Genomic DNA, 15,027 nt, shown 5'->3' with positions numbered 1-15,027 from the left:
TTTGGCTTCAAGGGAAAAGGGGTTCGTGGATGTCCATGGAGGCTTGGTTCCCAGTGAACAGAGGAGCCAGTCTTATTGGAATGAAAGTTAATAAAGCTTGCAACACCTAGGAAAAGACCTGAAAATCAATTTCCATCTGAGATGGGGCAGAGGGGAAAGTCAGTAATGTATCTATAATTCCATTTACAAATTCAGAGTGCACAAAAGAAGTCTGGGCCACATGAGATCCAGAGTTTTGCTTTATTAGACATCTGTGAAGACAGTTTGCAGATACAGTCAGATTGTGAATTGCTGCCACGTTCTGTGAAGTTCGAATTTATAGTGAACAAGACCCCAGTGGCTGTTATTTTAGAATATATTTCCATATTCCAAGCCGATAAGAGATACGATGTTATGGCCAACAACTTTTATACTAGTCACCCACTTCAGCCATTTCCCAGCATAAATACGCAGCTTAATCACAGCTATTTCATCTCTACAATGTGTGATTCGATCTTCAGCTAATAATGCATTTTGACTCCTGTTTATATAGGTGCATGCGATTCTTTGCCACCCTGGCAATTAACCAGACCTGGACTCTAAAAGCTAAACTTGATCTAAATAACATTCTAGGGGTAGGGCAGGCTCTGTAATCTGGATTCATCTTAGCCATCGGTCTGCAGAAACGCTTGTATGTTTCCTCTTTCCTCTCTTGTCCATGTGACATTCTTGTCTGACATTCAACATTTATTAATGCCTGCTGTGTACAGAAAGGGAAGTTACAAAGGAAACCCTTTGACAGTTCTGCTTCCAAGAAACTTGAACCTCAGATAATACGCCAGGGACAACTGAGTGATGTGTTAAGACAACGGGCCTTTTAGAAACTTTCTAAGATTAGAAAATGTGTCCACATGTACCTATCCAGTGTTCTTACTCTAGAATATTTCTGTGGGGGGGAAGGGGAGAAGGGGTGGATTTGAGGATTCCCTCTAAGAGTCTGACTATCAGGGCTGCATCTCTGGAGCAGAAGAAAATCCAGTAAAATCATCACCCCCTCTCCATCATCTTTTTGCCAACATTGCAAATTTCAACCGTTTCATTTAAGAGAAATAGACAAGGAGACATCCTTAATGCAAGATGGGAAAGGCCTTACATTAGCCAAGAAAAGGACTTGACTCTATTACTCACACTTACACTTAATCCAGTAGAAAAGCTGGATTTGTGTACCACCTGATTCCTCCCTTTGATGCTGGTGTCCTGAAAACATCACACTTTGCCTTCAGAGTGACTGCTTCGCCCCACAAGGAGACGCTGACAACCCTGCAGGGACACAGAGTTTTCGGAGGTTTTTCTGCACAGTCACATGGCTTACAGAACCAGAACGTTCAGCTCTCAAAGACAGTTCAGGAGAATCGATACATTATTATGCACCTTTAAATATAAACTGTGAACCTTTGGGAAGGATGTGTGTGTAGAAAGGTCTGATGGAGCTGTCAATCCAGCCGGTCTGTTTCGTAGAGGATTCTGACCCCAGGCACCTCTGTCTGTTGCTCAGTCTGCGCACACAGTCCATAGCTTAGCCTCAGTACAAATCAATGTCTAGTAAGCACAATTAAGAAATGAAACCATGGAAACTTAAAGGCAGCAATGTCATCAACAAAATTCAAAGAGCCTTTTCCCTTTTTTTTTTAACAAGAGCGCATTGTAGAAATCAAGATTCTGTACAATTTTCTAATATTATATGTACATAAAATTATATTACTTATAACTGAATGGAAAAGTCTTGTTTGTAGAGTATGGCTGGCAACACCAAAGACAGACCCATGACATTTAGCTTTTGAAGCCGAGCAGGCAGCGAGAGAACCCTAGAGCCACATCTGTGTCTCGATGCGAAACCCCGCTACTAAGTATGTGACCAGCATCCTCTAGTTCTGGGTTTGTCAGTGTTTCACGTTCTAGTAGGGAATTCTGCAGCAAGCGATGGGAAAAAGAAGACACTTAGCATGAAGTTGGAAATGCTATTTAAAATCTGCATATGATAATGGGTTTGTGAATCCAAGTATTCAAAGTTAGTGGCTGAGTCATCCACCCTCCCCTCATTCGTTATGCATGCCTCTGGTGATTTAAAATCGAGTTAACTCCAGCAGGTGGAAAAGACAGCTTTGAACAGATCACAGGGGCTGAGTCAGGTTCTTGATGCTTTTCCTCAGTTGGCTCCTGAATGTTGAAGACTGGCTTTGCAAGTGGGGAAGGATGGAGAGCGGACACACACACCCGTTGGTTCCTCAGCCCCATTCTGAGGCTGCCTTTCTTCCAATCTTTTTCCTCCCCGGGCCCTTCCTGTGAAGGTTAAAAGCGCCCTCCCCGAGCCAGCTGGAGCTCCAGCCCCACTCACAAGAAGGTTAAAAGCGCCCTCCCCAAGCCAGCTGGAGCTCCAGCCCCACTCACAAGAGGGCAACGTGTGGGATTGTGGTTCTTCACTTGCAGACTCACTCCCTAAGGGAACCCAACTGGAAGCTGCAGGCTCTGGTCTGGGCCCCAGCTTTCCAAAACCCTAAAGATAGGAGTTTTCAAATTCCAACTGAACCACAGTCCCCTGTGGCATTTACTAAAAATTGCAGATTCTGGTTCCCCTCTCCAAGACTTGAGTTCATAAAAGGGACAGAATCCAGGAACCTGTATTTCAGAAGCGCCCAGGCAGTTCTTGCGCGGGAGATCCACAGATCTGCTTTGAAAAAACCCAGCTTCATTCACTAAGTACAGATCTCTGAATGCCTTTAGATAGAATCTTCAGTTCTAGTTTTAAAACTGAAGATTTTAAATGAAACATTTCGTTAAACAGATTCTCTGCCCAGGTATCACCAATGTATTCTTTTCAAAATGTGGAAATAAATGGCCAAATCTCTTAGGGAGATGAGGGCAAGCAGGGAGGAGGGAGTTAGTTTAAGATACGTGTGCCTGTCAAGGGGAGGGGCTGTTCCGGACTCCCGGGCTTGGTGATGTGAAGGAGGCAACCTGCAACTTCATTTTCTCACACAGAATCCTACGAAGGTTAATGCAGATTACTTATGAATTCAGAAATCAGGATTTGGCCTTTGGGGAGTTCTATCACAGCATATAATTGGGGATATGTCACTAGCTCAATATCCATTTCCCTCGAAGCAAATTTTTACCTGCTGAAAAGTCGAGGTGTCAGCTCTCCCACTCACAAATCCTAGTGGATTAGCTGAAGCTACAGTTATTCTTCACTAACCCTTTCTGGAATTTAAATTATGAGAACCTAAAATAGCGCCCAGTGTAGGCAGTCTTCTCCCACCAGCTAAAAACCCTCCAAGTTCCCGGTGAATCATCACTTTTAATCACACCATGATGAAAAGAAATTAACTGCAGATGGATGGCATTTTATAAGCGACTGCCATCCAAAACATGTAAAAAAGAAAAGTCTCAAGAGAGATGAAGAATCTCCTCCTGGCTCAAAGATCTTATTTCAAATCTGGAAGGATCACGACAGGGCATCCTAAGTTCTCCATAAGGGAGATCTCTTCGACCCAAGCCCGATCACTGCTGCAGAAATGTACTGATTCCCTTGTGGGGCGGCGGGGGGTGGGGGGGGGGTTTCACCACTTCGTACCTATGAACACTAGCTGCTTTTCTGGGATCCTCAAATTCCTTATTTCCCCACCTCCATCTTCACTGCCAACAGTTTTTCTGACTCCAGTGTGCCCTCAAAAATCCCTAATTATTTCTAGCCCTGGCTGTTCTCATCTTCCCTGCTGAAATTCAGACGGGTGATGGCTAGGGTCAAGGGCAGGGAAAGAACAGTCAGGGTTGAGGTCAGCAGATGCAGGTGAGCTGAGCCCAGGGGGACAGGCGGCGGGGAGGGCCAGTTAGTAATTTAAGAAGTCGATCCCAACCTTGACGCTCTTGGAAGTGGCTACATCCACGGCCGTGGCCTTGATCTCAGTGTCCCCGAACTGCATGAGCGTCTGGATCTCCCTGCGGGTGGGCACGGCAGTGCCGCTGGTCCCCGTGAGATCGAGGCGCAGCGTGCCGCACTTCTTCACCCCGGGGTCGGTGATGAAGCTCACGTTGTCGAGCTCAGAGCTATAGATGTTGATGACAATGACCAGCTGGGAGGGCTTGGCCGGGGTGTAGCTGCGCTTGACCAGCTCGCCCAGGGCCACGGACTGGTCAGCGGAGATGAACTTGTCGAAGACGTCAGTGCACCAGCGAGTGCCGTCCTTCACCAGCAGCTTCTCGGGCGGGTGCTTGCCCTCCACGTAGCGGTTCAGCACCCCAACCCCGTAGGTGAGCGGGGACCGGCGCACCTTGATGACAGTGGGGTCCAGGCCGAAGAGGACGGCGCCCTTGAGGATGGTGAGGCCCACGTCCTGGGGGATGATGATACGGCACTGGTCGCCGAAGGCAGCCTGCACCGCCTGCTGCAGGAGGGGCGCCTCGGCGAAGCCGCCCACCAGGAAGAGGAACTTGACCGTGGACACTTCCGGCTTCTGAAACAGGTCCCCTGAAAGGGAAGAGTAATGGACAGAGACCTGTCACCAAAAGCCAGGGGGGGATTGGGTGGCCTGAGAATGTGGAGAATGGACAAAGCCGCTTGGGCCAGCTGGAGGACAGGCTTAGTCTGACCTTGTTGAACGGAATATTTTTGTAGAGCCAATCTTTTAAAGAAAGGAGGGGTTTGTACATCAATATGTTCAGGAATAAAAACCAAAGCTACTGCTAAGCAGAAACTTATTTTAACAGCTAGACAGTGATCAGTTTACGTAGTTCTTTGTTACACATAAATGAATACCCCTTGCCCTCTCCAAACCTGCGGCTCTGTTAAGGCAGGCTGTTATCAATATTATTCTTTGGTTTTCATAAAATTCCCATCCCACCTCTAGGAGTTCTGACTGTGTAGGTGCAGGGTGGGAAGTGTGTGGAGGGCCTGGACACTGAAAGAGGCCCCTGGTGAGCCTACTGTTTGTCCCTGGGCGAGGGCCCCTGAGGGAGCAGGTTAAGTGCACGGCCAGATTCCGTTTGCTCTCTTGTGGGAGACCTTTCTTTGGTTTACACAACAGTTCCTCCTCCCTAGCAGAGGTTGTGATTTCTAATTTGTTCTGATACAGCAAAGACCATCCATTCCCTAAGGCCTGTCACTCGATGATAATATCGCTTTAGATCTCCTGCCTCTCTGACTTTTGAAGCCAAATGGAAGCCCAAGTGAGAACAGGCTCTGGGCTGCTTTGCAGTACCTGAGGTGAGGGATCCACAGCCAGTGCCCAGCAACCGCCCTCATGCATGCCCAGGCCCTGCCCACTCCTGCCGGGGCCCTGGCCTGCGGCTCCAAGACCCAGACCCCCTGCCATCCTGACTTCACATACACTGGTTGGTGATATTGGAAACATCAGTCCCCATTCTTGGCCACTGAGTGGCCGAGCCCTGGCTGATCACTTACGGAGATGCTCAATGATGCTATCAATGGTCGGCTTAAAAAGGGCATTCATGGCATCTGGACTCATCCTCAGCATCCCCTGCGAGGACCACTTCACAAAATCCACACTGTGGAGGCATGGCAGAGAGAGAACGAGCGGTGAGTGTATAAAGGATACCCGGGCTAACCTGCATAGTCACGGGCCCTGGTAGAATGGTTGTCACATCCGAGGGGGCTGAAGCGGGCTTGAAAGTCCAAAAAACCCTTAGAAATACACTAAACCACCAGGACCTAGACTCTTAGAAGCTTCAAAGCTAAGGCATAACCTCTTTTGTTTCTCTTTGCTTTTGCCTGTGGCCAACATTCCCCTGAGACAGTGGAAGCCAAAGTCTAGTGCAGAAGGCAGGGTGATAAATAATTCAACAAATATTTGCCGAGCACCTACTACCCATGCATCAGGTCCTGTTGTAGACACTGGGGCCCCAGACAAACTTCCCTGATTTCACACAGCTTATCTTTTTAGTGCGTAATCATAGCTGACACAGAGGTAGTATTTTCCAGGTCTCAGGCATTGTGCTAAGCATATATGAATACATTTCATCCTCACAACAACCCTTTGAGGTAAGTGCAATTATCATGCCCATTTTCCAGGTGAAAAAACCAAGGAACAAAAAAGTTGAGTCACTTGCCCAAGGTCACACAGCAAGTGTGTCGGATTGGAACTCAGAGTCCACACCACCTTCCTCCTCCCCACGAACACATTCTACCCCCCAGACTGTCCCGAGCCAAACATGAGCCCAGCTCACTTGCTCTTCCTCAAGGCGTGCTCCACGCTGTGCCCACGGAACTTCTTGTAGTAGTCAATGAAGGAAAAGGGCAGGGTGATATTCAGAGGGTTAGTTCGGTCCGGGGCAGCTGCCCTTTTGCGAGACTCGAATGCAATCATTAAGTCAACCCAGGCCGCAGGACGCTTGATTTTGAATTGCTCGATAAAATCCTCCCCGAATATTTTACACAGAAGCTTTTCAAATTCATAATCTACTCCTAAAGATCCGTAGGGTCCACCTGAGTCAAGGACACAAAGGGAGACCACTGTTAACAACGGCCAGAAATGGAAGCCGGCGTCTGAGAAGCAGCCTGCCCTGGGTTCTGAGCTCTGCTCAAAGACAGCAGCACAGCCTTGGACCCACTTAGCCAGCAGACCGCAGCTATGCGTTTTTACTTACACTTTAAAACCCTTAGGTTCTTCTCATTCCACGTGGAGAAACTTTCCTACAGAAATCACTCGTCAACAATCTGTTTAAAATCAATTACATTTTAAATAAAATCAATACATTTAACTAACTAGGGGCATCATGGTCTTCCCACCCAGGAAATCCAAGGACAGTGTCTGGAAAACCAGCAGACCTCACTTAGTCCCTGTGATCTACTAATGATTCATCCCCACCCCACCAAGAAGAAGAGAATGTTCTTTGGTTTGATGATCTTGAATCAAGACCAGGCATCGTGGGACCTCCCTAGAAAGCTTAACCAAATCACAGGTGACGATAGTGGCCAGGATCTGAAACAGGCTCACTTTATGCCCAAACCCAAGTTATGGTGGTTTGTGTTTTAAAGGCCATTTAACTGCAATTTTTTTTTTTTTTTTTTTTTTTGCAGTACGCGGGCCTCTCACTGTTGTGGCCTCTCCCGCCGCAGAGCACAGGTTCCGCACGCACAGGCTCAGCGGCCATGGCTCATGGGCCCAGCCGCTCCGCGCGCGGCATGTGGGATCCTCCCGGACCGGGGCACGAACCCGTGTCCCCTGCCTTGGCGGCGGACTCTCAACCACCGCACCACCAGGGAAGCCCCATTTAACTGCATTTTGCTCTCTGGTCTCATGCATCCGTATCCTCCACTGCCTGTAATTCCACATGCTGATGGCACTGAAAGAATGAGATACTGAGAGAAATCTGAAATGGGTAAAACAGCTCAGGTATGAGAAAATTAGCCATTTTTCTCATTTTCTCAGGCTTACCTGTTGCTTTGTACAGTTCTTTAAGGTGTCCCTCCGGTAACCGTATCTGGTGGACTGTCAGGTCTACGGTGCCACCGCCACTGTCCACTACCACATACTTGTCACCTGGTACAAAAACAACCAACCTTTATACAGACCACTTGTCCATCACGTCCTGGAACAAGCTGCCAGGATGACTTGGTGCACCCAGCTAAGCACCATCAACACTCATTAGTACAACAGTTTTGCTAATTAGCCACACAGTGAGTTATTCATGACTAAAGAGATGAGATAGTGTCTGCCCAGAAGTGCCGGTTAGCATGGATGATGAACCCAGATGAGTGAACCTTTAGGACTAAAGCATTCAGGTCATGCGCTGCTGCATACCTGACACGTGTGGACCACTTCCTGCCAAGTTAATAGCACCATCAAATGACCTGCTGTTTAGCACAAGACTCACTCTGGAACTGGTGAGTTCCAATTCCTACTTTTCTTCTGAAGAACCTATATGGTTTTAGAACATGCAAAATTACAGCTCCAAAAAGAGCTCTCCCTGGGTGAGTGGTCTGTAAAACCAACTGATCTGGAACATTTTCCAGAAGTACAAAAGGAACAAATAGAAATGCATTTTTGCCAGCAGCCCCCGCCCCCCCCCCCCCACACACACACACAATCCAGCAGGGGCAAAGGACGTTTAAGGATGCTACCTTCCTCCAGCTCGGACCAGATTTCTCCTATGACATTCTCCACCAAAAAGGTTCGACTCTGCCGATTACGTCGTGTGTGTTCCTTGGCTAGTGGCCAACAGAAAGAAAATAACGACGGGTAAGAAAACATGAAAAAGCTGGCAGTCAGTGGAGGTAAAAGAGCCTGGGGGGTTTAGGAACAGAACATTTGGCGATACTTGATCAAAACGATTACATAAATGCAACATAGGGAATGACAGAGTCAGCTCTTCCAGAGCAAGTAGCTATTTCCACCAGCCTTCATCTATTCATCTGCCTGGCAGCTCTGGCCAATGCCCTGCTGAAAAGCTCACCCTGATGAGATTCCCTTCCTCCAGGGACACTTTCAGGGGAATGCGCATAAAATAGGCCAATTTCCTGGCTTTGCTGCCCCAGTGAGGAGGCTGTCTGCCAAGCAGCCTTCAGTGCGCTTGGCTAAATAATTTCACATCAAGCAGCTTTGTCTGATAGAAGGAATGCGGGGTATGTTTTCCTAATCTGGATCCTGGATAAACGGCCAGGAGCCCTTTCCAGACCCCGTTGAAGTCGACATGCTCTTCAGCCACAAGGTGGCGCTTCAGCCGCAAGGTGGCACGGCTGAACCTAGAAAAGTCGGCGCTGCCTTTTTCCTGCACACCGCGGGACAACCTGGGGGTGGCTCGGAGTACTCAGGGGCTGTGACTCGCATGGGTATTTCTTGCCCCGCAGGCCTCCTGACAGCCCCGTGAGGCGGACAGGCACAAATCATATCGCCCTGTGTTCAGACGAGGAAACCAGGTCAGGGAGGTCAAGGGACTTGCAGTTCCCACGACTCTGTCTTGCAGCCTGAAATTAACCCTCAGGCCACGGACCCCCTCTGCCTTTGAGATTTAACAATTTAGAGTGAAGTCTGAAAGAGCAGAATACGAATGTTAAGAGGTGAGAAAGGTGCTGTGAGAGGGAGCCTGGGAAGCAGCAGAGCACCGGCACGATGGGAATTTGGGCAAATCACTTAACGTCTCTCACAGGCAGAGCAGGGACCAGCCGTCTGATTTATCCTCAGCACCCACTGTGACACCAGGCACACAGCAAGTGATAAGGAAGGCAAAGCACCAAGTGTGAGACTGGGAACCCAACAAATGATCACTACAATGAACAGTTTAGAGCAATCCTGGCTTTACAGACGAAGGCTCTGTCCACCACTCGCTGTCCCATCCCACAAGTGTCCTCCCGACCAATTTTTTTTAGTCTCTAAGCCCTACAAATCCATCTGTTGCTGGTTATCCAATAAAGAACCCTTGACCCTCCAGCCTCCTTCAGCAAGGAGCACAGTGTTTGCAAAACATCTTCTCTGGGGATTAGAATGGCAAACATCGGGCCAGCCTTAAGTTCCTCAGGCTCTGGTTTAGAGCAGAGAGGCCGCCCCCCCCCACCCCCCCCCATCCCGATTAAAGAGTTCCCGCAGGCCTGGGAGGGATCTCCAAACGCAGGGCTTCTCTGCTGTTCCCAACACCGGCTCCAGGTGAACTTATATTGCACACCTCGTAGTGGGCACTGGTTTTCTAAAACAATCTAGATGACTAAGGAAATGGCATTCATAATAAACATCCTAGTGAGGCTAATAAAACATGTTCTAAGCTTCAAAAAATTATCTCATTTTTCGGGCAAATTAAGCCCAAGATTGAGAAAAATGTAATCTCTAATCTCGTTAAGTCTTTTTTTTTTTTCTAATCTCGTTAAGTCTTTTTGGAGTAAAATAATACCGACAGCAAACCCTGCAGTGCTGGAGGCAGAGTGCCAGCTCTGGTCTCCTCAGTGGTGGCCACTGGGAGTCCATCAGGGAGGAGCATCGGAGGGCAGAAAACAGCCAGGGGGTCTCAGGGTATTAATGCCATCCTGGGTATCCCGGATTAAGTGCTCTGCCAGGCCTCGGCACATAGCAAGCACCCCGTCCTTCCGGGAGACAGGTTCCCACCGTAAAGCAACGCTGAGATAGAACCCCTGTCTCACTGCCCCTCTGAGGGATGGTGGCCAACAATTTGAGGATTTCAAAAACCAAAGACACCCCTCTGAGCACAGGAAACAACAGTAAATCCCACAAGGCACAGGACACAGACACAGCAGTGTGAAGGTAGGTAGGATATGGTAAAGAAAGGGAAGCGAAAACTGAGCTCTTGGGGAAGGCAAGCATTCAAAACAATTCCCCCCTCAAATGTGAATGTTATACTTAAGAAGCGTCAATGCCGTGTTGAATTAGCTAATTCTGACATGAGCTGCTGTTTATGAACAATGGCGAAAGAACCAGCATATGAAATACAGAGCCCAGTCAGTCACTCCTCTTTTTTCCAGTTACAACAATGAAGAAGGAAATGTAAATAACGAGATCATCCTGAGTATTTAAAACATGAATGCATTGGATTTAGTTAGCGGTGAGGCCAGCCTTGGCACGATGGGGAGGCCAAGCATTGTGAGAAAAAGGCAAATCAAGCCCTCAAACTTGAGGGGAAGCCCGTTTCCATTCATTCTGGGTGAATCAGATCCAGGGTGTGAACACGTGGCCCCAGCAGGCTGAGGCAGCAGCCTGGGGACAAGCGAACTTCCTGCCACTGTCTTGTGGCTGAGGTTAACAGACGCCTCCACCCTGGGTTCAAAATGAAGAGCAGTGGCTGCCGGGGCAGAGTCACCCTGGGAAGAGGAAGAGAGGCCTGTCTGGGCAGGAAGAATGTGTGCCTGCGAAGTGTGAGCCTGGGCCCCAGCACCCCAGGCAGTGCAGAGACAGGCGTTGGGAAGAGGACCAAGAAAAGCTTGGGACCAACTGGTGACCGTCCTCACTGATGGCATCCCTCTCCTCCTGGGCCTGGGCCTTGCAGGGCAGGATGGAGACGGGCTTGGGCGATGGGGGGCTTTCTGTCCTCGGAGCCCTCACCCGGGCACAGAGCTCAGAGCTGGGGCGCACAGCGCCACCTCCCCGGCTCCCATCAGCTTCCATGCTCACTCACGTGGCTGTGAGTGATCCAGGGTATCTGCAGACTCCGTGGTCCTGGACAGACCGACGGAACCCTGCATTCCAGGGAAAACAGTCCTGAGGCACAAGATTGTGAGCAACTTGCATATAGTAAACATTAAAGAGAAGAAGGCCCTTAAAATGCCCATCCCGGGTCTCCATGGGCGATGCTCCTTCCCACAGCTAAACGAGCATCAGCCCCTCAGGACACGTCAGCCCTTTCCATCTCTAGCTTCAACTCTCGCCAGGTTTACAGTTAAGACACATACTGAGCTCATCACACACGAAGCGGCCCCAGTGAGTGAGTCAGCAATAAATCAACAATCTTAACGGAGGAATTAATAACAAGCAAGTGGGATGAGATTAAGAATCAGTTCATAGAGAGGAGAGATTAAACGCCCAGTAAAATGCAAGGCCGAGAGCCGCTCTCAGGCCACCCTTGGGTTCTTGGAGAGAAGTGCTCTCCCCTAAGGCACTTGGGGTGGGTGACGAACTAGGGTAACCACTGCTGAGTTTACGGGGGTCCTTGGAGGGGCCAGGTAGGGGGCTGAGCACAGAGGTACTTAAGGGCCAACCTCCTTCAGAAGCATCTTGATTTCTCACGACCGCACTGAGTGCCTTTAAAACTCCAAGGCACAGAAACATGCAGGGGGCTGGAGGGAAGACAGCAGGGAGGGGGAGAGAGAGAGCAGGAGGTACCCTGTGCAAACCCAGCTCCTACTGTGTCACTGGCGCTGTACCCATTGACCGCGGCCTTGCTGCTCAGCTCGATCATCTGGTGCAACCGCAGCTTCCGGCAGTAGATGGAGGCCGCCTCGGGCTCCAAGGCAATGATGAGCTGCTCTGAGTTCTCGGGGGAAGCCAGGCCTGCCTGGAAGACAGAAGGCAAGGCTGGGACCCAGGCTCCCTGGCCAGGACCCCTCCAAGGACACCCACGCCTTGGGCTGACACCCGCAAGGAAGGGACACTCACAAGCTGCTTGTTTGGGAAATTCCCTCCACAGCCCTCTCCAGAGCCTAAAATCGGGGGTGATCGGGTGCTGGTCCCCAAGCCGGGTACCCAAACGTCACAGAGTGGGGAACGAAAATGTACAAGCGCCCTTGGGAAATTCCAGGCTCTGTGAGCCTCAGGGCCTCCTGCACTTGGGGCCTGCTTGGCCCAGAACTGAGAAGCACAAAGGGGCAAAGGACCGAAAACTTTGAAAACCACCACGGGATGGAAGGCCGATGGTCTGTTTCCGGTTCCAGGACTAAATGGTCTGACCGGATCGTAGCAAACCCCGATCTTTGGTGGCCTAGAAAACAGAAAGGCCATCACGGGGCCTCAGCTATGCAAGCGTCTGATTCTGTCGTGTGGGAATCTGATCTGTTATCTCCAGAGCACCAGGAAGGTTCCAGGAGAAAGCCCCCCGTGGAATCCCACAGAGTCCCCCTTTCCTAGAGTGCAGGGGGAAAGGCCACTGACAGTTATCTTATTCAAAGCCTCTACCCCTTTCACAGCAGAAATGCTTCTGCCCCGTGACACCGGGCTTGCTCCAGTCACAGCCCCTCCAGGCTTCACGAAGGGCAGCCAGGAAGCTCCGGGACCAGCCTTCTGAGGGTGCTCAGAGACACGGCCCGGACTGGCCTCTCACGGCCTTGACCTGGAGCACGAGATCTAGCTTGCTTGTTGAAGCCGCCCAAGCTCGCGGCTTTCCGTGGTCGCCAGCACAATAGGAGATAAAAACTAGCTCCTTCGATCAGCACTGCGTTTGCTGACTTTGCTGCCGTTTCCGAGGAAACCCGGGATGCGCCCTCACGTGGTACCCCTTTGGAGAAGGCTCCCAGGTGTCCCCAGGCCCCTGGGGGGTTAGTGGGCTCATCTCGTCAACCAGGGACAAAGGTCTGCCTAATGTCACACACGTACAATGACCCGGTGGGGAAGAGCTGGCCTAGAGTCACGGGCGTGCGCGGAAGGAGCTTAGGAGGGTCAATTACTGGGCAAGGAAGGGAGGGGAGCTCAGGTTAGAAATTAGAAATGCCTTTCGTCCAAGCCCTTCACTCTATGAAGAAGGAAACCAAGGCTCGGAGAGGTAGGGCAACCAACTGTCCCGGTTTCCTGGGGCACGGGCCTTTCAGTGCTAAAACCGGGCCAGTCTTAGGCTCCAGCGTATCCCAGAGAAGTGGCAGAGCAGCCCAGGCCCAGGTCTTGAGCCTTGCAGACCAGCTCTTTAATTGGTTCTCAGCTCTCCTGCTCTTAGTAATTCCAGGTACTGGGGTAGGGCCCAGGCCTCTGTACTTTGACAAAACCCGCGGGCGCCCCTAATACTCCCGAACTGGTTTGAAGGTACGCTCTCTACTCATTCACTCTGCGACAGTACCGCCTAGACCTGCTGTCATTCACTGTCACTAATAACCACACCCCAAACGAACCAGTTAATTACGTCTTAATGAGACACCATCAGCCGGCAGGTGACTGAAAATCTCCACTCTGCCAAAACCATGAATGCCTCACAAGGGCAGAACCCGTCTGGACCGAACCGAAACCATGAATGCCTCACAAGGGCAGAACCCGTCTGGACTGAACCGAAACCATGAATGCCTCACAAGGGCAGAACCCGTCTGGACCGAACCGAAACCATGAATGCCTCACAAGGGCAGAACCCGTCTGGACCAAATTACAAGAACAGATGGAACCGCACACGCCTACACCCTCTGCCAGGAACCCGCCTCCTTCCTGCCTTGTACCCTTGGCTAAGGCCAACCACAAGGGCAGCATCTGTGCCCATCAGCAGGGTCCCCAGGTCAGAGGCCAGGTCTGCCCTTAGCTTACACGGGTCAATAGGTTAGTGACACAGATGCGCGACAAGATTTCCCCATCCAAGGGAATGAAGGTGCCCCCTCCCCCAGCCTCACTTTCTCATAGTGTCTCCTCGGACACCCTCAGCACAAAGGCAGACAAAGGTTAAGATGCCCGATGAAACAGGACATGGGTTACACGTGTCAGGTGCCACCAGGAACAGTGAAACCTCTGAACCTTTATCCCCAGGATCCCAGAAGAAGAAATCCAAAGTGACACCAGGAGGAGCCCCGTCTATAGAACAGCGCTCGTGGACTGGTTCTTCTATCCTCATGGGTTTGTACGTAAAGCCAAGGCCCTCCTAGAACAGAAGCTCATAGGCCCAGCTCCCACAACATGGGCTGAGGGAGAAGGAGACGCATTACAAAGCAACAATGGGCCCTGGATGTACAAGCCTTTCCTCCAAAGTTCAGGATGGAGGATAAACTTGGAGGAGGCTGGGGCGGGCAGAGCAGAGTGGTGCCCGGGACTCGGTGTGGAGGAAAGGCACGGGCTCTGCCCACGCAAAAGGCACATTCCTGTCATTGTGTCCCACTGGGATGTCAACCAGCCAGGCAGCTCCCATGTGGCCGGTAAGAGCAACAGGGGCCTGGGCCCAGCGGGAATGGGGACGGCAGGGGACAAAGGAGAGCAGAAAATAGACGCCCTTATTCTCCTCCATGCCTACCCAGAAATTCTGAGCAGGGTCTCTAACTTATATGTGAAATATCTACGTGGAAAATCACATCAAGAGGTCCAGAGGAGTGAAGAGCCTGGAGGAAAATGTTACATTTTCCTCCAGGCTCTTCACTCAAGGGCATCCGAGGGTACCTGGTGTGTGACTGAGACCACCCCCCACACACACACCGGATGCTCCCACCTCCTGAAGATGTGAAAGACAATCAGGCTGACCTGAATCTGCCCCAAACAGCGTGGGCTGCACCCCTCGGGGGGCCTTTCACCTGTCCCTCCCCAGCTGGGCTGGCCTCAGCTCCACAGCCAAAGCTTTGACCCATTTCCATGGGGGCTTCCCCACAGTACCCTGCTCAGGATGCAGACAGAAGCAAAGGTGAAGAGGACCCCAAACCAGAGG

At 50.6% G+C, this 15,027-nt stretch overlaps 1 protein-coding gene across 1 annotated transcript in view; it reads right to left on the bottom strand.

The window, feature by feature from the left end:
- Positions 1-217: 217 nt before the first annotated feature.
- Positions 218-15,027, bottom strand: part of HSPA12A (heat shock protein family A (Hsp70) member 12A) — a 69,230-nt gene continuing 54,420 nt past the window's right edge. The window contains exons 7-12 of the mRNA XM_033842415.2: positions 11,817-11,988; positions 8,117-8,203; positions 7,431-7,535; positions 6,220-6,478; positions 5,438-5,541; positions 218-4,504 (exon numbers count right to left, since the gene is read on the bottom strand). Coding sequence (XP_033698306.1) covers positions 3,867-4,504; positions 5,438-5,541; positions 6,220-6,478; positions 7,431-7,535; positions 8,117-8,203; positions 11,817-11,988 — 1,365 coding nt within the window. The 3' untranslated portion in view covers positions 218-3,866. The remainder of the gene's footprint in view (positions 4,505-5,437; positions 5,542-6,219; positions 6,479-7,430; positions 7,536-8,116; positions 8,204-11,816; positions 11,989-15,027) is intronic.

The sequence above is a fragment of the Tursiops truncatus genome, chromosome 16 (assembly GCF_011762595.2).
Source record: "Tursiops truncatus isolate mTurTru1 chromosome 16, mTurTru1.mat.Y, whole genome shotgun sequence".
Classification (NCBI taxonomy): Eukaryota; Metazoa; Chordata; class Mammalia; order Artiodactyla; family Delphinidae; genus Tursiops; species Tursiops truncatus.
The sequence above is the reverse complement of the archived record's forward strand: the minus strand, read 5'-3'. Positions and strand labels throughout refer to the sequence as shown.